The sequence below is a fragment of the Catharus ustulatus genome, chromosome 9 (assembly GCF_009819885.2).
Source record: "Catharus ustulatus isolate bCatUst1 chromosome 9, bCatUst1.pri.v2, whole genome shotgun sequence".
Classification (NCBI taxonomy): Eukaryota; Metazoa; Chordata; class Aves; order Passeriformes; family Turdidae; genus Catharus; species Catharus ustulatus.
The window spans coordinates 30,039,614-30,063,411 of NC_046229.1; the positions used below are offsets into that span (position 1 = coordinate 30,039,614).

Here is a 23,798-nt window from a genome sequence, read left to right on the forward strand (position 1 = left end):
TCACCTTCATTATTAGCTCTGTTTCAGCTCTATCCCAGACAAATGGCTTAATGAGGTCATTTATTTAACCAGAGAGCTGCAAGCAAACAAGAGAATTCATTGCTCAGTTTCCTTTATAATCAGTTCTAATGGCATTTGGGTCTTTGCTTTTCAGAAACAAAGGTGCATGAGATCTCCTACGTCCAACATCACTCAATATGATTTCACTGTGTGACAGGGAAATTTAATTCAACCCAGAAAACAAAAGCAGAACAAAATAACCAGTTTGAGGTGGGGAGACAGGACAGGATTGGCTTAATTGTTTACTTCAAATCAATCTAGTCATCAAAGGACACTGGGATAAAAACTAGATTTTACTTTCCAGGAGTTCATCAACCAGCAGCTTGAGCTTAAGAACAAAGCTAAAACCACACAGCCTGTCCCTTGTTTGTGTTTACCATGAGTGCTGTGGGCTGAAAACAGCAGAGTGGTAGTGACAGACATGGAAATACAACAGCAGTGACCTGACTGGCAGGAGTTACTGCATATCTTGGTCTGACAATCCACTACCTGCAAATTTATATTCTGAGTGTGATGAGGAGAATGAGCTGAGACTCCCAAATGCTAAAGGCTTATTAGGACTCTGTTCTGAAGGGTAACAGATTAAAATCAGAGAGACAGCCAGAACTGAACACATTGAAAGTTCTTCTAAAATGTCCTTAAAACTGTGCTAGATTTCCAACAGACAACATCCAATCTTTTACAACTCTTCTAGATTTCTGTCTTGGCAACTTTTCCTATGTTTGAGATGGGTTATTATAATAAATCAATCCATCACAAGCTTTTTTTTGGAAGCCATTTCAATTAAAAAAAAACAAATCAGAAGATGGAAACCACTAGACAGAATCCTGTGAATATGCTTGCACAGAGCAATTTAGCAGTTCTTTCACAAAAGAATAAAAAACCTTCAAATCAGTGGAGCTCTTTCACTGACCTGGCTGATCACCTATCTGCTGACTTCTCAGATATTTTCTGTGAGCACTCCTGGGTTCCAGCTCAGTGAGAACTGCTGTTAACAATCAGTCTGCACTAAGCACCTGGAGTTTGCCCCTCTCTCTCTCCACCACTCCTGATATGTGCTTCCATAAAGGCATCATGTGCCTCAGTCAATTAGCAACAGCACTGTGCCAATTAAATATTTACCATCACTGAAAAATGAACTATTCAAGAGAAGGATGCCAGGGACAAATGATCAACATGAACTGCAGGCCATCCAACTTCTGAGCCATTCAGTTTGTTCAGTGCTGCTGCTGCACCCCTCCCTCACTATTAACATTCCATTTTTATTTTGGAAGAATGAAAGGCTGTCTCAGCCCTCCCTTCTACTCCCAGCCCACAGACACCATAAGCACAACATGTTTTTAGGAAGAATACAATGTAGGGAATTTACCATGCCATAGTTTACCTGCTGGAGAGCACTGGGAGACTGTGCAGTGTTGTAGAAATTGCTCTGGCCAGGCTGCTGAACTTGCCCGGAGTAGAGATTGGAAGCCTGAGTGAGAGTAGCTCTGGCCTAGGAAGAGCAAGAGACACCATCCCATTAGGAGCATGCAGGAGAGAGTTCCCTGGTGCATCAGGCAGTGCAGGAGAAACCCCAGCATGGGAGGCTGGCAAATGTAAAGGTTTCACTTTGTGATCAGCTCTTATTTTGAAGTGGTGGAACAGCCCTTTATCACCATTAAGAAAAATTAAACCTTAAGTTTTAATTAATGACAGAAGCACAAGAAGCCTTGTAATTTGGGGAACAAGCCTCAATTCAGAGATTATGCTAATGTTACACTTATTAAATTAAAAGAACATTCTCCTCCAAGTGTCTTAAGTTTGCTGCCACCCAAGTTGAGCAAGACTTGATTTGCTGTTATCAGCCCACTGCAGAAGGTTTGCACAGGGAAATGTGGAACATTTCCTACCTGCAGGAGGTGTGTATCAATCAGCTGAGAGCCTCCCAGTCCTGAAGCCTGCCCAAGCTGATGCTCATACAGGATAGGAATAGGCTGAGTATTGGAAGTCTGCTGGAATGCCAGGCTGGACTGTGCCTTAGCCAGCTCCTGGTGTTGCACTGCTGGGAAGTTGTGTAAGGCTGTGCCAGACAGAACCACTGGTGATGGCTGAGACAAACCACTCTGCATAAAAGCTTGCTGGGATCTGCAAGAGATTTGAATGACATTCATAAAAGTTCTGACAGAGCTCAACAGTGAGCCACCAAAAATGAAAAGCACAGCTTATATTCTTTAAACAGAATTAGGATGCTCTATTGAACACATTTTCACCTGAGAATGGCAGATTTTACTCTGCACACAACAAAATAACAGCTGCTACTAAGGGCCACAGGAAAAAACAATGAGGTTTCTTAGTAAAACCTTAAATCACAATTAGCCATTTAGATGCCCATACTGCAATAATCCTTGGATAACTTAACAGAGAAAAGCTGCCAGTTCTTAGCTGCTGTGCTACAAGGTAGGATGGGAAAGCACGTGTGAGGAGCCCCACTCAGTCATTAAGTGAACTGCTTTGTTCTCTTGACTCCACACTCCAACTTCTAATGCAGCTAGAATCACTGGATGCTGACCATGGTAGCTTCCAAATGAGTGGTTTGGTTTCCAAAGACCTCACAGCCTTTAATTTTAAGCAGCTATTCAATTCCTGTGTCAGCAGCATGGGGAAGCTACAGTTTGTTTGAAGCAGACTGAAGCCAGTAAGCAAAGCACCACAGAGGTTTAGTCCAGCAGAAGTATTTATCTCAACATTCCCATCAGGAACTTGGTGAGCAGCCACCTTCAGACTGAAGAATCAAGGGTTTTTTAAACAAATGCTGCTCTCTATGCTTTTGAGTTCAAGTGAGTTTTGTTGATGTGAAAACACCTCCTACTTTACCTGGTGCTGGCTATGCCTGAGCACAGCACTGTCCCTGTTCATCTGCTGTGTGCTGGGGTTTGCTTGTGCCCACACCTGGGGGAGCTATGCTCTGCACCCTTCCCTCACTGCAAAACACTCCTACAGCCATCCTCTGAGCACTGGAAAATCTCTTCCAGACTGGATGCAGAGGATTGGCTTCAATGGAGCCAAATTTTTTTTCACAAGTTTTTTTTTTAGCTCACTTTTAACTTCTGGTTGTAATGTTTTAAACCAGCCTCTTGTGCATCTCCAAGCTGATCCTCCTCTGCACATTTTCTATGTGGGAGAAGCACTGTTAGAACTCCATTAATGCCATGTTTGTGTGTGATCAGATTTATTTAATCTGGACCACATGCCAGCCTGATTGTGTTTCTGCAATTAGCCAACTGTTTGCAACAGCTTTTGTCAGCTGTAGCAGGACAAGCAATATTTGGTCCCACAAAGTCAGCCAAGCACCAAAGTCAGGATACAAATGTGGTTAATTAAACCTTCTGTGGCCTCAGCCTTCTACACTGCAACAAGCAGGTTTAACTACAGCCCATGCAAAACTCTCTAATTAAACTCCTAAAGCAGCTTTCTCAAAGTGGAACTAACAACATTTGTCAGAACTGTACTGCTGTGAAGCAGTTTTGATAGGAAGTGCAAGGAAGCTTGGGAAGCCTTACAGTGGAGTCTGGCTGTCAGTGCCATTGCAGAGATACTGGTTTTACAACCAGTTACCTTTTGCAGCAGAAAACATTCTAAAACACACCAGGCAGCCCCTCAACATCTGCTGTAAGGTTTTTACCACCTACAAGTTCAAACAGTGCTTCAAGACTCCAGTGTTGGTTTGATTAGGAAAAACAAATTGCTGAACTAAAGGAAGAGACATTTTCTGTTCTCTTAGTATGACAGACTGATGCTTTCAGCTCTGCAGCCTGGGTTCCTAAAGATACAACAATCATGCATCTTTTAATCCCTGATTTCACATCTGTACAAGGCAGACAATCTGCACACAGAGTTCTCAGAAGAGATGTTGGGGAAGACAGGAAGATGAGGCAGCCATGGAGCACAGAACAAGTCTGCAGGGAATCAATTCAGTAGTTCTGACACTAAAACCCCAAATAAACTTGCATATGCTACCTACCTGTAAGGTTGTAAGGAGGAATTGAACAACTCTTGGGCTTGTGAAACAGCTGGTGCTGCTCCTAAACTCAGCTGAGCTTGATGCTGTCCTTGCAGAGGTGCATAGATGGGGATGGGGATCTGCTGAACCGAAGCAGGCTGTATAAAAGAGAAAACATTACAATTAAGTTAGAAAAGCAACAGTTAAAAGTGTGCCAGGATCTGTGCAGCATTATGAAAAGCAAAATAAGAATGTCAAATCCCAAGGTTGCATGCAGAGCTAGTATTGCTGCCCTCATGAAAGTTATTTTCTACTTGAATTTTACACTTTTCCTCACAACCAATCAGCAGAAACTGAGTGAAATATTCAGATCTGCACATAAAACAACTGCCTGAGATTGCATGTAATTTTGTATGACAGAAGTTGAGTAAGCCTGCACTCACATGGCCACAGAAACACCTCCCAGGAATATGAACTTCCCCATGTATTTGTGAGGGGAAGCTTTTTCTCTCAGCTTTCATGGCAAACCAGCAAACACTGCCTGCATGCACCAGAACAGACACCAAGGGCAAGCACAACCTCCTTTTTTGCAGTCTTTAGCCTCACTCTCCCCTGCCCCCATTATACCATTAGCAGAACTTTAAAGGCAATACGGATAGGGAGGGGGAAAAAGGAGAATTAGGAATGCCCAAATACCTGAGAAAGGCCTGGCTGAAAGCCTTGCTGCTGGGCCAGAGAAGGAGGTGCCAAACGGGCGTGCTGGGTATTGAACAGATGACTTGTATCCATGTAAAATGTTGGGATTTGAGCTGTAGTACCTCAGGAAGAGAAATACAATTAGTACCTGATTCCCAACCTCCCTGCCAGAAAGGTTTTTGTCATGCAGCTACTGTCAGTCCTTCCCACTGAAGAGCTACCAGAGATCCTGGGACAAGGAGCAGCACTGGAGAGCTGGGTGCCTCAAAAGCTTTGCTATCTTTTCCAATTCACCCCAGAATCTACCAGGTATCATTAATCCCACACAAAACCAGATTCTGGCCAAAAAATGCACTGGGGTGAAGGAAGGGTAAGAACTTGTTATACTGTCATGTAATTTAACTAGGTTGTTAACCAGATACAGGATTTTCCTTGAAGAAAAATATGTCACAACTCTCAACTACTGTAACATCTTAAGAAAAAAATTAAAACTAAATCACTCCTGGTCTTAAATAGCAATTACAATTCTGCAACAGGAAAGGGATACATGAAGAGATCCAAACTTACTTTCTTCAACAAACTAACACAGCACTACCTTTGTACTTCCTGATAAATAACTGCAGATTTAGACTCAGACAATTAGTGAGTCTCTGAGTACAGAACACTCTATCATTCTGCTTTTACTGCAGAGAAACCAGAAGAACCAAATTCAATTCTCCAGTTTCAAAATTAAAAAAAGCAGATGTGTGGCCTCTCAGCCACAAGCACCATTACCTGCTGCAGACTGAGACACATAGACCTGGGGACTTTGCTGCTGCTGGGCAATGAGGGATGGCATGCAGCTCAGCTGGGAGAAGTGGCTGGCAGAAGCCAGGCTGCTTGTCTGCAGCTGCTGGGGCTTCACTTTGCAGATATTAGGAGGGTCTGAGGTGCTTGCAGTCTTTGTACTCAGTGAAGAGGTTGTGTATGTTCCAGCTCCTAGGAGGAGAGAAGCAAAGGATGCAACTAAGGCATTTCAAAGCATCATCATTCATAGGTCAACTGGGACAGCCACAACCTAATGCAGCTCTTGCCACAAACACAAGAAAAACATGGAGCCAGTTGTGCTGAGTTCACTTGGGAAGTGCTGCAACCCTGATTCATGTCCCTTCTCAGGCACAGGAGCACACAGAAGTACTGAAGGAGGCAGCTTGGTCAGTTATGCAACAAAACATTGCAACCCACAGTGGCTGTGCCTCTCATGGAGATTATTTTAATATTTTAATATTCCAAGGTATGAAAGATTTAACCAGATACAGCATCTTTTGTTTGCTGCCAAGAACCAAGGTGGCAATCAGCACTGCTTGTGAAGAGCAGCTGGACATTTGCTCTGCTTTTTGAAAATAGGTTTTGATATGAGTTCTGGAAGCTTTAACTTAAAAAGCAAGAGCACAAAAGGAAGTAAAACTTGGCTGGACATCAGAATTATCCTCTGCCACAAAATCTATGTGCCTGCCTCCATCTGAACAAAATGAAGAGAAGCAACGAGAAGTTCACCTCCTCTTTCAAGTCCATGGAAGTAGCTAAGGCAGACAGACATCTTAGTATTATATTCAGCTGACTGAAGTCAGTTTACAGGTTATTTGGGGAGTTGCTGCTCAGCTCTGACATTCCATTTCTAGCACAAACCTTCTTATCATTCCATTAAACAATCCCAAAAACCAGCAAAGAACAACACAACAGGGCACTACTGCTTTGACATGTGGTACCTGAGAGGGACGTTGTGGGGGTGACTGAGGCCACAGGAATAGGAGGCATTGATGCACTTGAGAAAGAGCTGTAAGTGCCAGTGCTTGGCCCAGTGTTGGTGCTGCTGCTGCTGCTGCCACCAGCAATGGGAGACGCTGCTGAGGTCACTGGTGAACTCTTCTCCCCCATGTTTGGGGAATTCTCCCATGCTTTGCGTGCAGACTCCATCTATTTAAAAGAAAAAAAAATTCCTCATCTATTAGGAAGTTTCAAGCAGTCCTCCTTCCTCTTTTAGCAGTTCTTTTTAGTCAAAAGGCAATTCAGGCTTCATGCCAGCCTCTTTTGGAAGTCGCTGTAATCGTGCAACTCTGTTCATGCAAAAAGCAAACAGCCTGAAGTTGGAGCTGCTCATCTGTTCCATGTGTACAGTTCATCATCTTAACATCCAATGCTCAAAAGAGAATTCACTCACACTAATTTGGCTTGGTTTTGTTTGACATGAAGAGCAAAGACACAGTGAGCAAAAGAAAGGGAGAACCCCCCTGTAAATATTTCCATCAAGTCCTTTCCTTGCAGGTTACTTGGGCCATTTAAATGAAGCAGCCCCTTGCTTTCTTGGTCAATCATTCAGTTGGAGTGACCACCAGAGATACTGCACACCTCAGTGAACATGACAGCAGTCAAGTTTAGATTTCCAAAGCAGCTGCTGCTCAAGAAGCAACCACAAGCTGGCACAGCCTCTGTGTGCTGCTTTATGTTAAAGCTAAAAATGCTTCGTGCTTCTCTATTTCTATAATTATGAGCTTATGTCTTGCATGGCAAGGGAGATGAAACTTTAAATATTGTAGACATAGCAGCCTTCCACCAGAAGTGGAAACAACCATTGTTTTACTGCAGCCAATAAAATCTAATTCTTGCTACATTAGACATGCCATACAAAATCTAAATTGAGACACTTCTGAGGGTCCAGTGAACAAGAAATATTCATGTTTAGACTACACTCACTAATTTAAAAGCTCAAACATGGTTCATGGACTTCCGCACAACCTTCAGCTGTCTCCAGTGGAAACAAGTTCTGCCAGCAGAGCTGAAACTGCTCACTGTAGGTTTCTGGAGGCCAGGTGCTGTCTTTAGTGGTGGATATTAAGGGGCAAATATTTACTCACCAGACATCTACCTTCACTGGCTGCTCAAAAGAGCCTCCCTAGCTGGGACCTGCAGTCTCTCAAAGCCAGACTTGTCAACCTACCCTGCTTTACATGAGTTAGGCAGAGTCTGGACAGACCAAACATGGCTTAGGTTATTTGTCTAGATGCTTCAGAAGTGATACAAAAGCAGAGCAATACTGAAAGAAGTGAGTCACAGGTGATCAATACACACCCATGTGGAAAATGGGGTTCTGGATTCCTGAAGAGAATAAAGGAGGAGGAGGGAAACTTAGTTACACATTAAGTCCTATGGGGACAAGTCACCTATTTTCATTTTTGAGATCATCTTCCCCAGCAATCATGTACTGCTTCCCCTTCACATTTTCCTCCAAATTGGCTCTGATTCTTATAGACAAGGCAAACTTCACTCACCACTAATGTGCTGGAAATGATTTTGTTCAGGTGTATTGCACTAGCACTGAGAGAAAGTGAGTAAGTACCTGTGATTGACAGACTAGAGAAGGTGTAGAAAAAGTTCTATGTTCCCTGGGTTTCATGATGTCCTGGAAAAACTACTGATAGCAAAAGCTACACACTGCATTTTGTCACATCTAGGGGACATATAACAGAGTCCTGAAGTTTTCTTTTGGAAAGCAGCTTTGCTTTTGGAAAGCTTCTTAGCAACTTTCATAAGCTAGAAAAAAAGATGCCAGAGAGATGGATACTCTAGGAATGCCTGTGCAGCACCACCTACAGACCAGATATGGAGGAATAACAGGCTCTAAACTAGAGACTGGGGACAGTGCTGAAGTTTTACTGCTCAGAAAGGAGGGCAACAAGGAGATCATGGCTGCTTGAGGCTTCTCTTCATCACTGGGGCCTTCACACAGCAGTAACAGTCCTGCCCATGACCCACAACTTCCACTGGAGACAAACCCCAATGTGCCTTTCCTGAATACACCAAAGTCTCAATGGTTAGAAAGAGAAAACCCAAAGGTGTCAGATTCTGGACCAGATGCCTACACAGGAATCTCACATGAAACCTTGGACATGAAGAGGGCCCAGCAGCTCAGTCTGAGATTGCTATGAGTTTTCTTCTGCTCAGCTCCTCACCTACAACAGCCCTAAGAGCCAAGTCCTTAAGAGGATGACTGGCTAAAGGTGTCACTTCAAGGAAACAACATCTCTACAAGGCTTCCCACAGGAGCACCCTGTACCTCCACCAAAGAATGATGCCAAGCAGTGGGAGCAACTGTGGCCAAGTTCCCTACAAGTCTCTTCACAGACAGCTTTCTGTGACAGGGGATGGAGGCAAGAGGATGGGCAAGGATTAATCCTTTATGCAGGCAGAACCTGGACATTTTGTTCTTTTAAGAAAATGAAGGAAATGCTTTCCTCTCTCCTTCTCCAGAAGTATCTTTTGGAAGATGCAAGGGTTCTGCTGAAGAGGATGATGAAGAGCAGGGCTGTGCCTGGGCCAGAAGCCTGCTGTGACAATGACAGTCTCAGTGTGTGATTCAGAACAAGCCTGCTGCCTTCTGCATTTGTGAAAAGGAGGTAGAGCTCCAGTGGTTGGAATAAAGAAATCAGGGACAAAGCTGCCTCCAAATAGCTTTCCAGATTTCAGTCAGAGGGTTCTCCAAGGTAGCCTCAAAACATGGATCTTTGACCTATTTTGTTACCACATGTCCAAAATCTATCATCCCCTGAGAAATCAGCAACGCCCCAAGAACAGGAAAAGAAATGCAGGATGAATGAGACAGACACCACAGTCTGCTCTGCAGCTGGGCAGTGTCCCACACTTTGAGGTACACCCTACCTGTATGACATGGGACTCCATCTCCAGCTGCCAAACAGGCAGAGACTATTTGCAGAACAACACTTTCAGACGCCAGAAAGTCACATTAGGGTAACTCATTACACAAGAATGCAGCAGAAAACCAGGCCTTTTAAAAAACTACTTGTCCCTCCACAGTGCTCTCCCCAGTTCTGCAGGTCCACTGTTTGCAAGAGGTGTTATACTTTTTTTAGGAAATAAAGTGTTAACAGAAGAAAAGCAAAGATTCAACAAGAGAACATGAATATTTCTCATCTGTAGAGAACATAAGCAAGCAGCTGTCAAACCATGCCAGTGAGACAAGTCTCACTGGGATTGACAAGCAAGTTCCTCCCAAGCATTAGTTCTGCATCCAAATCTCAAGTTTCATTTCTTCTTTTAAAAACTTAAGACAAACTAAGGTCAAACACCACTATTCCTTAATACCAGAAGCAGCAACAACACTTCTACTGGCTCAGTCACCTGCAGTCACAACCATAAAGCAGATCTAGGACACCAAAAGAAGAAAAAACCCAACAACTTCTAAAAATACAGTAGCAAAGCTAAAGCCCAACTCTGTGTTAGTGAGTTATACAATGCACACAGTCCAAAATCCAACAGAATGGGAAAACAGCACTCAAAATATTCCCCATACTTGCTCTGCACTGGAAAGCAAGAAACAACAGAACATTTACAACACAACATATTCTGACTCGCTGATCTAACTGCCTTTCATAACACCAGCACACCATCTACATGGCACTACTTGGAACTTCAGCCATCCAACTCAAAACCACATTATCACTGCACCAAAGTCTTAGAACTAAGAAGAAATCAAGTTTGGCTTATCAAGCAAATCCTTGAAGCCTTTACACCAAACCAGGCAACTTATTTAAAGCTCAACACTCAAAAAATCTCAGATTCTGATGGTTTGCCATGAGCACTGTGGTCCAATGCTAAAACTCTAGGATCTTGGTTTTTCAGGGCAGTGGGAGACAAGATTGGTTGAGATGCCAAGTGTTAATGCAAAACGGGGTTAGAAATTTATGGTTTAAATGCATCCTTCGACAGAGTCTCGTGTTTCAGCCATCCATTTATATGCAAAAGCAGTTCAGCAGAGGAAACAAAGGAAGGCTCTAAAAAAAGGTTCACCAGCAAGTTCTCCAATAACTTTTTTTCCCCTGCATGCAAGAAAATGACCCTTAGAGGGATGTGGTACATACCTTGAGGGTGAGGTCGACGGTAGCGGGAGAAACTGGAGTTAGGCTGGAGCTCTGTTGTAAAGTCTCCCTCCTAGGGAGGGGAAGGGTGTGGGGCAGGGGCACCTGAAAGGCAGGCAACACACATCACATTCTAACTACGTCTACTAGAAAAGCCCCAGAAAGCAAAGCTCAAGCTTTATCAAGTGAGCTACAATTTCTTCAAGGCTTGAGCATTTGGCAGGGAGACTGATAAAATAAGGTGAAAATTTGGTAGGCAAGGAAAGGCCACTCAGCAGGTGCCAAGATGCTTCTCATCTCTCTAAGAGGCTGAAGATTAAGGTTTTAAGGTGTCCATGTCCTCTGCATAAACAAACACCAATTGTCTGTTTGGGGATTTCATGTCAAGCACCATTTCAGTTTACTGATATGTAAAAATTCTTCCCAAGCCAGGTTTGTCTCTTTTTGTACCAATACAGTACATGGGGCTTTGTGACCTTGAGTTCTGGGATGCAGTTTCTGAAAAGAGGAAGTTTTTATAGACCTGCAAAACCACAGGACCATGAAACAAACTACAACAGATTTGCCATCCAATAATTGAATTCAGTTATTTTCTCTTTCAAAAGATGAAAGATGTGATACTCAGGGAAATAAACCTGACATAATGCTATTGCTATCTTTGCCTATGAAAACTCCAATGGATTTCCTACAAGTTTTAAAGGAAATGAATCAAAAATACTGCAGTGTCCAGTCTGTTACTCCCAACTATTCCTTTCTCTACTCATAGTATAGCTAATGGACTTCCACTGGATGAGATAAGGTTAATCCAAAAGACAGATCTGAAGCTTTGAAGCAGGGGATGGCACAGATCCTTTGTGGCCAGGAACCCCTAATTCCTGTGTTAGAAATTCAACTCTAACATCCACAAGGATTGGACATCATTAAAACAAAAGAATTCAGTCTTCCACACTAACCACCAAAGTCAAAAACCACAACACTACCAGAAAAGCCAGCAGAAGAGTAAGAAGTTCAATAAGCACTGCTTCAACATGGTGCTGCAGTAAGCTGAAAAGCACTTTTAGATGGAATTCACAAGACATCTTCATAAAAAACTCAGATCCTGCTGTATGAATCTTCCTTCCCCCATCAACAAGTGACTCAACCCTGAGCTAATTCTGTTCCTCAAACAAGAATCACAAGATCCAAGCTCCCTGATGCCCCAGCACACTCAAGACAAACTGGATTTTGCTACAAGTCACAACCCAGCTGGTTCTCTCAATCGCTGTGCCACACTCACAAGTCAGGATCACTGCACTGGCTTTGAGGGCTGCAAACATCTCATCTCCATAGCAACTGAGCACCTTTTGCCTGCTCTCACAACCATTCAGCTGCTCCCTTTGCATGCAGTTGCTGTGATTTCAGGTGACAGTTCAAAACTCCTTTGTTTTTAAGAGTCCTTCAACAGCCTACAGAGCTTTGGTACTGGTACCAGGCTCAAGTCCCAACTGCTGCCAAGAACACACTCCCTCATTATGGCTATCTTTGCTTTTTTTAGAATTGTCCCTATAAACATCTCCACTTTCTGTGCTCTTTAGCTCACTGTGATTGTTCAAAGGACAAGAAAATACCTGAAGAATTCCAGAGCAGGTACTAATCAAACCAAATGCCCTTCAGAGTAAGATTACTGGAAAAAGCCCAGCTAGTTCACATGAAAGGAACCCTGTGGACTTGTTCACTGAAGGCACTATTTGGTGCTTTAAAAGAAGTGTGAAAATATTTTCTTGTCTTCAAAGTCAAGACGATCACTGCAATGGACTTACGTTCGTCACCAAAGTCTCCTCCATTTTTGTACTGCTAGTAGCCACTGTGTTAGGATGAGAAGAAGGTGTAGTGTAGTCTGTTACAGACTCCTGTGAAGAAAAACAATTCCATTAAAATATCTCCCTTACCTAAATTCCATTTCAGTTTCTTGGACAGATGTCAGCCTTTCTACAGGAGGAGTTCACCAAGCAACAGAAGATTTTAGAATTTCACATCTTTTTTTCTTACAAGTCATGCCTAGCAATCCTTATTGCAGAATTGCTACTGAGGTCAGGAGGATTCTTAAAAGATTACAGTTTGCCTCATAACCTCTCAGTGAACATGTGGAGTCAAAACACAGTCTGTAAGGCAAGAACACACAGAGCAATGCATTGCCTGGGCACTGTAAAACTGGACTGTGCTGGTGCAACCGATTTTCATTTGTCACCCAAGACGCTTCAGCCACCTGCAGGCTCTTTCAGTCTACTTAAAATGTAAAATATCTTAGCTGAAAGCTTTCTGTAGATTTAAATAAATACAGAAATTTCTTACTCTGACAAGAAAGGCCCTCTAGATTAAAAAGAACACAAAAGGATGGTTGCAATTTGCAAAATCATTTTATTTCCTGGAAGTTTTGTCTCTGAAAGTCGCAAGACTCAGATTCTCTGGATGGTGCAGGCTACCTTCTGATTTCTGCACTGGGAAATGACTTCAAGGAAGAAAAGGACTGAGGTTTCCAGTCTCCTCAGAGGCTTTCCTTAAAGCTTATTTGTCACAGTTAAGCAGCCCTTCATGTGCTCAGCAAACAGGGTCCTTTCAGTGCTGGCTGTAGGCAGTGATTCCTGCAGCTGTAGATACAAATAGTCTGAGCAAAGTTTTACTTGTCTGGTTTTACATCCCTGAAGCCCAGGAAAGGCTCCATCACCTTTACAGAACCAACCACCACAAAAGAACTGAAGGACAAATCAGCAGAACTGCTATTGAGTGTCCAGACTTGCCAACCCATAATGATTTTGAAGACACCAACCATATAATGCTTGTTTAATTGCATCCAACCAGTAGGACGATAAGCTATTAAAAAAGTGCACACTCAATTTACTCCTCAGGCCTGTGGCAATGCCTCTAAAAAAGCAATTAGAGCACTGAGATACTAACTGACAAATGACAAAGAATCCTTCTAAAAAGGATGAGCTCATTTTGGTAAAAGACCAGAACAAGCTAAACCTTAACACGGTGAGAGAAGACAATGTGCACAGTGATTTATTTTTATAATTTCTGAAGAAAATAGAGAACTCTTTTCTCCATTTATTTACTTCTTTTGCTTGTTAAACTGGTGAAATACAAGATGCATGGTGCTTCCCACAATCCCAACCACCGAACTGCAAGCTGCACATTTGCACTGGACTCCAACAGGCAAACTTCATCTGGGTAGGACAAGGCAAGCACACGAGGCTGCTTTAATCACAAAGGCCTTCTAATGAAGTAATTAAATGGCTCCAGATTTTTTTAAGGATGCATCACTGCATAAGAAAAAGGAAGCATTTTTTTATTAAACTTCCTTTGAGGTTCGGATGCATTTTTTCAGGGTTTCAGCAATGAAATTCCTTATGAAAGGAGATGGATCACGACTACTGCTAACTTTCTTCATTTGCAAACTCACAGCACACAAAGAGTTTTTTCACTAGAATTAAACCCAACCCACTGTACCAGCACTGGTGCCCTCACAAGTGATGTGCCATGCTGAAGCACAAGGGTGGTTTATGTGCTGAACATGCACACAAGACAATGCAGTAACCACATGAACACCACCCCAGAAATTGTAGATTAATCTCCATACTTCATTTCCTGGTATAACCTCCATAACATTTCCTGTTAGATGTGGCTTATCACCACAAGTTTTTGTAATTCAGTTAAAGCAGTGATTCTCCTGTACATCTGACTGAAGAAACCAACTGATTGCTTCATTATAAACTAGTAACAGCTAAAGCAAAAAGCTCAGGTTTATGCTTTTTAGGACTTCTCTACAAATTGTTTAAACCTGAAGAAAAAGAACAGGCAGACTTTCTGTAACTGCCTCCTTCAAAAAGAAGAGATGACAAAACCTCAGGTGATTTGATGAACAAAGCAGATTTCAGGGCTGACCTTGCTGTAAAGGATCAGGCTATTTTATGAGATTAATTAGCTATTTGATTTGTTCCTGATTTACATAAATCATTCAAATTAGAGCTTGAAATACACTCAAAATCTTCAGAAAATCAGTCTGTGTGTCCTTTTAGACATGATCTGTAAGACACAGCTGTTGCTACCTGTCCAAATACTTCACTGGTGTCCACAACCAGGTACTGATGTTCCTGGGATCTGTTAGGTTCAAGTGGAAGGCTGGGAAAAAAGGCAAGGGTCAAGATGTTTTACCCAATTCAGAAACTTGCACATCAGATTGCCTTCACTACAAAAATACTGCAAAATCCAAGAGAAACAGCTGCAATGGCTTCTGAGCATCATACTTATGGACTGAACTTAAACATCTCACTGTAGGAGATCATTTATATTTATACAGTTTCAAGCAGTCTTGTATGATTAAATGCACATGCACTTATCAAGATATTTATTTTGGAATGGATGGGGTAGTCTCACAAAGCTTCTGAGGGAGGACAGCTGGCTTTTACAGACATTTAAATCACCAAACACATCACAAGCATGCCTTGCTGGAAGCTGAGCAGTAATCTCTGAGAGGGATGTTTAAGACTATCAAAAGAAAAGCCATTGAGGTTTGCCAAAATTTCAATATTTGACACTGAAACAACAGGTTAAAGATGTCAACACCTCTCCCCTCATGAACTAGCAATGGAAAGAGTATCAAGACAAGAAAAAGCAATTGCAATGTACACCAGTACAAGAACTCCAAGGCTGGAGCAGTATTTGAACCCCTTTTAAAAGCCTCTTCAAAAAGAAGGGACATTTATTGCACATTTAATCCTGCAAAACCTAGATGAAGGTTATCTTATCCAATAAATTTGCAGGTTGTTGGTTGACATTCAAGAGATGTAACTATATTGTTTCAACTTCCACTTCTTTCCTAGAAAAAGCAACTTACTACTGCCTCAGGAACTATTCCTAGCAAAGGAATTTAAAAGCAAACCTGGTGCTGTTAAGACAAGTATTTAAGCCTATTATTAAAAGCTTCTTTAAGCAACCACCCCGTAAGGAAATTATTGACAATTTTCACATGCAGCACAAACTGGAAAGCTTCTTTCAACTCTGGTCTTCCTTCCAGAACACAGAGTCTTGGTGCTTTAGTACTTAGTCCAAAGAACTTTGGCAACACACGTTAAACTAAACCTAGACTGGCACAAAGTCCACACTTCCCTTTTGAAAAGCTCATACTTCAAAAACACAACTGCAGAGAGGAAATTCTGCTGATTTTAGCAGAGTTACCTGACTACATTGAGTCAGTCTGCAGTAATCAAAGCTGTGCGTCCCATTCTGTTTGTGGCTTAGGAGAAGCCTCTTCTCCTGCCTTGAGCTCTGGTCACAGGAGTGTGTGGGACTTTGGGAAGCACAGGATACAAACACCTGAGCAAGCTGCTGTTTACTGATCTACACTTCTGATTCTCACACGAGGACACTGCATCAATTTCTGGTATGAACATAAACCACTCACATCTACCTACAAGATGGAAAATGTCAGGAAGGATGAGAAATCCCCGCACTGAATTTTCTTAAGCCTGCAGCTGGTTCCATGCTAAACAAAATATCCTCTCTAACACTTGCTCTGTAGCAGCACTTCCTTGAGACACTATCTTTTGGCAAAAAGCTGCCAAAGCTGTCCTTTGTTTTGGGGTTTGTTTCCTAGTTGTGGGTGACAAAGATGAAATGGAAGTGATCCCCACTTCATATTCTTCAACTCTTAATGTAACTCTTAAAGAAGATCAGTTCTAAATGCCATCAGAAGATTTCTGCTTAAGACCAGGATGGTTGAGACAGCAGGCAACCTGAGTTTACACTTAGAAAACTGCTATTTCAAACCCACAAGGAATATTTTTCCTTTAACAAAGCAGGTGTAACTATTAAGGAGTAGCTACTCAAACTGCATAGCTTCTTTACATTTGAGAGCTGACAATCAGAGTACTTGCTCAAGACACAGGCAGGAAGGAGATGCCTCTGGGGATGTTTTGCAGCCACATCTAAGAACTGAGCTGCAGAACAGTGAATCCCAATACCAGATCACCATCTCACTGCTGAGCAGTTAGAAAGAAAACACGGGACTATGATGAGTCCTAAATATTGCGAAGTTCTGAAAGGAATATCTAGACAACATCCAAGCCAAGAGAATATACATGACCATTTAGGGAAACAGAACAAGCCTTATCCAAAGCTCTAGCACTCTCCTAGTTTAGAGATTTCTATTTTTCACAGAACAGCACTTAATTCACAGCTTGAGGTCATCCATACACTCAACCAGCAATCATGCACATGACTTCTCTGCTGAAGTCATCTTGCATACATCACACTGATCTGAGCTACACACTCTGCCTACACCAGGCTCCAGTGCCACTCTGCACAGCAGTGCTCAGTACTGAGTTCTCCCATTCAGCAGAGCAGACTTCCAAGCTAGTCTGTGCTCAGGGGTGTGACAGGACAGCAAGTCTCTGTGGCACTTTTGAATTCAAGCAGTACCAATGTTTCCTATCTGCTACTCAGTGGGCTCCAAGCACCACCAGCAGGCAGCCAAGTACCAACCACCTCACTGTAATCACATTTCACATACAGTGCTCAGTAATATTTTATTGCATTTCTTCTGGCAGTATTTCTCTTACCTTTGTGTTTGTCCCAAACTCTGGAGCAGACACAGATATCATCGTTCCTATCTCCGTGCTCAGCTCGCTCGCTGCTTTGGTCTCCTTTGTAGTGACAGGTTCTGGGCTCCTGACAGAGGTGGGAGATGGCTTCTCCTGTCCCTCAGGCTCTCCCTGCTGGGCATCCTTCACCTTCCTGTTCTTTAAAGAGCGCTCTTTGCCAATAGGACCGGGTTTATACTCTTTGTTTTCTACCGGGCTCAAGTCTGGAAGCTAAGTCAGTGTTAATTTGTCAGTCACGCCTTCCTCTCTGTGTCCTATCCAACAAAAATACTTTAACATGCTAAAAGTCATTGTCTAAACATAACAAAGCTTTCCAATGGGAAGCATTTTCTATCAGATACGGAATTTGAGACTAAGCTAGTGATAGGTGAAATGCATTGATTTTGAACATTAAGAATCTAAACTATTGTTTTCAAGCAATGATTTCTTTAATGTGAAGCGGCAGAGTTCAAACAAAATACAAAACGTCAGTTTGACTGTCCTTACAAGAAAAGCACAAACAATACAGAAACCACATGACTTTGTGTATCTACAGGTTATTTTTGTTTTCAGAGATGCAGGATTTTATGGGGCCCCAGGAAACTAGAACAGAAGACTCTACCTTTATTGGAAATTATCTTGACCTCTGGATGTTGGCAGCATTTTTCCCTGGAAAATGATCGCTAAGGGGATCCAGAAAAAATAAAACACCTACACACAAGTGTTGCATTATATTGCAGACACCATGGCTGGATCACTGCTGCAATTCAGCAGGTTTTTTGTGCAGCTGAATTACAGCAGAATGAAGGGCCCTAGGGAACCTGAATGCTCTGCTGTTTCAACAGTCACATCCTTTCTGGCCGAGACTCTCAGCCCACTTCACTACTGAGCAGCACAAAAATCCCTTCAAGGCAGCCCTGAAAATCCAGTTACTTCAGCTTTGGTAGTGGAAAGACAGAAGCTGCTGGCAATTGTTTTTGTCAATACAAACCAGCTATTTCAGGAGAGGATGAAGACTCTCTAAAATATTATGGTTTTGGGGAAGGTGGAGTTTCCCAAAGGATTTGATACTCTCAGGAGGCCAGCAGAGAGTGGCTTGCAGAGGGAAGGGAGGAACCAGTAGAAGCAAATGCCTGAGGTCTGAAATGCTGCAATCAGGAGCATCAGGCTCACCTCACCCCAAATAATTTTTTTCCCCTAATAGTTTAGAGAGAATAAAATCCCTTCAGTCACTTAAACCTTCACACTTTGCCTTGGAAAGGTAAATTGCTTTGTTTCAAGTATGGTCACATTGCCCAGATGAATTCAACAATATCAACCTCCAGTCCTGAACATAAACTTGCATTTAGGCTTCACAGTAAACAATATAACCACAGAGGAGGGTGGGTGAGGATTGTTTATTGAGATTTTCTGTCATCAAGACAGTTAAAAAGATTTATAGCCACCTCAAAGGAATGTAAAAAATATTTTCCTCCAATGCATTTACTATTTAGTCACATATGTGTCCTTCAACAAAATCTGCCTAAGTCTTGATAGCTCTAAACAAGCAGAAAAAAGGAATTTTCTACACAGTGTCAAGCAGATGTCTGTATATATATTTAACTTTGGAGTTCAGTATCTGAAAGTGATTTTACTGGGCAGTTTTAGGCATGCTGCAGTGTATGTGAGACATGGGTTACTGCCATTCACCACCAGTTTTAATCAATGCATATTTCTCTGTTGAACAGGTTTTATATTCTGCAATGAAAGCTATGAACTGCAGCATATCCACTCAGTGCCTCATACAGCAGAAGTTAAATTAGTTCTGTGTGTGACTGAACTTTCAGATTTCAGCTCTTTTTTTGGAGGGGGGGAAAAACCCAACCAACAACCAAAACCTAAATAACCAACACAAAGAAACAACCACTCTTCTAGAGAGACCAAAGGGCTTGTAATTACATCAGGACTGCTGCCAAATCTCAGACATCAAGAGGGACTGGAATAGCTGATGCTCTAAGTCACCAGACAAGTTTATCTGCTATAACCTTCTCTTTCTGAGAATTAGAAGCTGGTGCTGAGTGCTGGTGATGCACAGATTTGTGTGCACTGGAGGTGGAAATAACAGAAAATCACTGGAAGGCAAGCAACACTTAATTTTTAAGCTGATATAAGTTTGATTAACTATTTAGTATCAGCTGCAAAAAATGTAATTATTCAGACATCTGTGCATTTGTATTGAAGACCTCAAACTAGTGCCTCTAACATTGCTCCTTTCCCTCAAAACACTTCTTTTTCTGCAGCTTCATCTACTGACCAACTGAAAACCTGGCTACAAAGCTAAGCAGGGCACCATTCATCACTTGAAGGGGGCAAGGTAGGAAGAGCCACTGCACCTGCAGACACAGCACTGCAATGCTGCTTCCAAACAGCTCTCAAGGCCACACTGAAGCAAGCTCAAGAAAAAACAGAAAACCCAACCTACAAACAAAACCAAAGCACTCCACCACATCCAGAGTTTCCCAACAAAGTTATCAAAAATCCATACTCCCATCCTTGGCCCCAAACACAAAACCAGTCTCTGCTGGGCTAGGATGCTGTTTAATTGCCTTGCATATTCTCTCTGAAAGAACCACCTTGCTGATTGTTTTAGGAAATATAAAAAGGGAATGCAATTTTTATGGGTCTAGTCCTAACTCAGTAAATATTCCATTCTGATATTTGTAACCCTTTTTTGACTGAGCTTCAGTTTACAAGTTTGTACTGAAATGATGACCTTTTACCTTTTGTGCTTTGATGGGTCCAGCCCGGGGCTGTTTCTGTCTCTGCTCTTTGGGTTCTGGTAATTTGTCAGTGGACTTCTCAGAAAGCACAGGACCAACTTCATTGTCACTGCCACTGGAAGCTGGGGCTCCAAACTGAATGGTTTCTATACCAAGATCAACTCCACCTTCTTGTCCAGGCTTTGTCCCCTGGTTAAAAAGCAAACACTTAACCCATTCTGAAAAATTTCACGATCAGTACAATGACAATGGCTCAGAGAAGAGCACAAAACATGCTTAGCTGAAAACCACTGGAAGAGTACTTTTATCTTTTGCCAGAGGTACATTCGTGACTGCAACAGATTTGCAAGAATAAACAATATCTGAATGTACACTTCCTCCTCCAAGTCACTATTGTTAAAGGAGCTCAAAAAAAATGCAGTGAAGAAATATGTAAACACCATCAAGACGAAGAGGAATGAGTGCAATTCATATTCAGGCTCACAATACTCTGTGGGAAGTTCAAAACTTAATTCAAGAGAAACAGTAAGAAATATAAAAGTATTTACAGATCTCTTGTGCAGTTCAAATGGTCTCCTACAACAGTTGTCTCAACATTCTTGCCAATTAAAACAATTAAGTCCAAAAAAGTACCAGGAAAGTAAAACTACAGCACTTTAAATGTTAAATTTAAGGCTATGTAAATTCCATGGGAATACCCACAGATAATACAAACAGAAAGCATTGACTGCTTTTTGCATCTCCAATTTAAGGAGCACAAAACCCCTTTAGTTCCTTGTAGAAATCCTGTTTCTGTCCACATTACTGAACCTTACACAAACAGGCAACCTGGGCAGCATTCTGGAAATGCAATGAATAACATCTATCAATAGAATCTGTGAATGGCTGAGTTATTATCAAAAGTTATTATAACTTTTCCATGCTGCAATTATAAAACCACCATGCTTCTGTGCTATCTCCTGACTTCATGCAATTCTACACACATTAGTTTAAGTATTTGCACTCCTGGATAAATGGATAACCTGTACCCAACCCCAATGAGATACAATTTGGGCAAGCTTCACACACAGCTGCTCTTCTTCCCCTCATTCTTACCTCTGGAGATGGAGCTGAACCAAAAGATGTCAGAGGCTTGTTCCAGGCACTGACTGAAGGTGGCTGAGGTGGGCTAATGGGTCCCACTGGCAATTAAGAAAAGAGTTAAAAAAACCCTGAATGTTGCTAGAGGCATTCAAATCAATATATCGATTGACAGAGAATTAAACTACAATGTCTTGAGTAAATAAGCTTTAATTAACCCATTCAGTGGTTAAAAATGTGCTATCTATTCAGCTGCTTTCAAGTGGGGCAATTATCATGTCTGGAACAATCACCAAGTGGACAAAACAGACTCCTTAAGGGAGTGACAGCTGCTCATTTCTTGTGAGCCAAGAAGACAGTAACATGAAATACTAATATTATAGTGCAAAACCCTCTTTTTGGAGGTTACTATGCTGCACTTGGGTATGCTGCCCTCATTCCCTGTGCAGAGTCCATCTGCAGGTGAAAAGACAACCAGAGCTGACAACCAGTTTTCTCTAACACCATGCTTGCTTGCCCCCACCTCAAACCCATCACCTAGCACTTACATTTTTTGGAGATGTCATTCAGAACTGCTGTAGGAGGCACTTTGTTGTCCCATAATTCAGCTCCCAGGCCGTTGTGAGGCTGGGTGTTCTGCAGGACTTTGCCTGACACGGTGTAGTCTGCGCTGGCTGTCCCTCCTGCAGCCTGGCTTTGTGCTGCAACAGGAGCCTGTGCCTGGGCTGGAGACTGTGCTGGGCAGGGAGGCTGAGCCTGAGCTTGTGCCTGAGCCTGTGCCTGCTGTGCAGCTGCAGCTGCTGCCTGCTGCTGTTGCTGCTTTTTGGCAAATCTGGGGGGCAGCTTGGAATTCTGACCTCGGCCTTTTTCGCTTGATCCCTTTTTGGTCCAAACCTGTAAGGAGAAGTAAATTTTATTCTTCCAGCAGACAGCAACTATAGAGTGCAAAAAGCAAACTGATTAACCCAGCCTTACAGGATTTCTTTGGGGGAGGGGGGCGGATTTAAACACAGGAACAATGATTTCTCATCCATTTTCTTCCTGGAATCAACTGATATACAAGCAATAGGGTAAATCTTTATCAAAGTATGAAAAATGGTTTTTTATCAGCTTGCCAATTCCACCTGCCTGACAGTGCCCAATTGATATGTACAGAATCCCAAGGTGACTAAATAAAAATTAATTTTTATTTACTAAATGTGAATGACTTAAATATTAAATATAACTAAGTAGTTACATTTAGAAGGAGGAAATACGGCTTTTTTGGAAAGAAGTTTTGCACCCTTGACAACATTCCCAGTAATGCAAGCAGCTTTTTCCCCACTAGAAATGCTGGTCTTGTACCTGCACTGTTTGTTCTTCCTTCTTTCTGCGCTCTTCATCTTGCAAGCGTTTTTGCTGCTTCTTAGACACCACTTCTGTGAAACCATCATCATTCAAGTTAGATTGGGAGTCTTCAACTACTGTCACTTCAGGGTGATCATCAATGATCACAACACCTATAGGAAAAGGAAAGGTATAGATGCTGCTGTTTCAACAGCTTCAGGTGCAATGCACCAAGCCCAAATTGGCTTTGGAGTGGAAGTTACTTCCCCACAGACACAGATGGGGGCCCTGATCAATGGCAAGCTTCTGCTTGCCAAGTGCTCTGCTGCTCAGCTCAAAGGCAAGGAGTTCATATTTAAGAATTTTAAAACTGGAGCTTCCTGTACCAGATTCTCCAGGAAATTATTAAAACACAGCAACAATAATGAACAGCCCTCCCAGATATCAGGTCTAAGCTTAGCAGTGATAAGCACTGCCTTTACTTTTGAAAATTAACTAATTATGAGAATGTGATGGAGAATGGTAGGAATGAAAGGTTATGATTGTATAAAATTGTTCTCATCTACACCTAACACATGATTAAGACCTTTTAGAGGCACATACATTATTAGTATCACAAAGATAGCAATGCTCAACACTATTCTGGTGCTTTAAACAATCCCCTTTTTAAAAGTTTTCAAACATCTAGCTCTATATGCAACAAAACTAGCAAACGATCAAAAATTATTAGGATATTATCAATACATACTTGCATAATTATTAAGATCAAATTGAGACAAGGCATCCACTTTTTCCTTAGGCTTCTTTGGACCAGCCTTTGGCTCTTCTCTCTTTTTGCCACTTGCATCCTTGGTGGCCTTCTGTCCTGCAGCAGCGACACCTCCATCCTCCTGATGTAAAGAGTTGCCATTGGCGGGATCAACACCAGGCACAGGTGCTGCCTGCTCTTCAAATGGCCTGTGGCAGAAGAGAACATTTGAACATTAAGCCACAGAGAATCATCAGGATGGAGCCAACAGCCTAATTCAGACCCCACTGTAGGGCTGTAAGTGTTTAGGGATTTCTTAGAGGGTCCAGACTTTTTACCTTCAGCTCCTAATGAGAAGCTCAAAAGCAAAAGCTGTTTTGGGGAAATATCAAATGCCCTGCTGAATTTTCCATCAAATTAAGCATATGGAAACATCAATTTTAGTCTAAATGGTAAGCATTTCTCAACCTGCTTGTTTGGGTTTGGTGATTGATCTAAAATGCAATGCAGCAACTTATAAATGAACATGAACATTTCTGCTTGCATCCAAATCTTGAGAAACATAGCTCAGTGCAGAAACAGTACTGTAATTTTTAAAAATCAGGCTTTTTTAGCATTGTG

General features: G+C 42.1%; 1 protein-coding gene across 13 annotated transcripts in view; it reads right to left on the reverse strand.

Annotated features, from left to right (window-relative positions):
- PRRC2C (proline rich coiled-coil 2C) overlaps positions 1 to 23,798 on the reverse strand; it is a 68,618-nt gene that overhangs the window by 8,724 nt on the left and 36,096 nt on the right. For 5 of the 13 annotated variants that reach the window (XM_033067765.2, XM_033067774.2, XM_033067767.2 and 2 more), the window contains exons 17-30: positions 23,178 to 23,386; positions 22,448 to 22,602; positions 21,652 to 21,997; positions 21,119 to 21,204; positions 20,024 to 20,212; positions 17,244 to 17,495; positions 12,447 to 12,536; positions 10,651 to 10,752; positions 6,484 to 6,691; positions 5,510 to 5,713; positions 4,736 to 4,857; positions 4,061 to 4,197; positions 1,950 to 2,184; positions 1,445 to 1,552 (exon numbers count right to left, since the gene is read on the reverse strand). In XM_033067765.2, coding sequence (XP_032923656.1) covers positions 1,445 to 1,552; positions 1,950 to 2,184; positions 4,061 to 4,197; positions 4,736 to 4,857; positions 5,510 to 5,713; positions 6,484 to 6,691; positions 10,651 to 10,752; positions 12,447 to 12,536; positions 17,244 to 17,495; positions 20,024 to 20,212; positions 21,119 to 21,204; positions 21,652 to 21,997; positions 22,448 to 22,602; positions 23,178 to 23,386 — 2,443 coding nt within the window. The remainder of the gene's footprint in view (positions 1 to 1,444; positions 1,553 to 1,949; positions 2,185 to 4,060; positions 4,198 to 4,735; positions 4,858 to 5,509; positions 5,714 to 6,483; positions 6,692 to 10,650; positions 10,753 to 12,446; positions 12,537 to 17,243; positions 17,496 to 20,023; positions 20,213 to 21,118; positions 21,205 to 21,651; positions 21,998 to 22,447; positions 22,603 to 23,177; positions 23,387 to 23,798) is intronic. The other 8 variants (XM_033067775.2, XM_033067769.2, XM_033067776.2 and 5 more) reach the window with 5 other exon arrangements.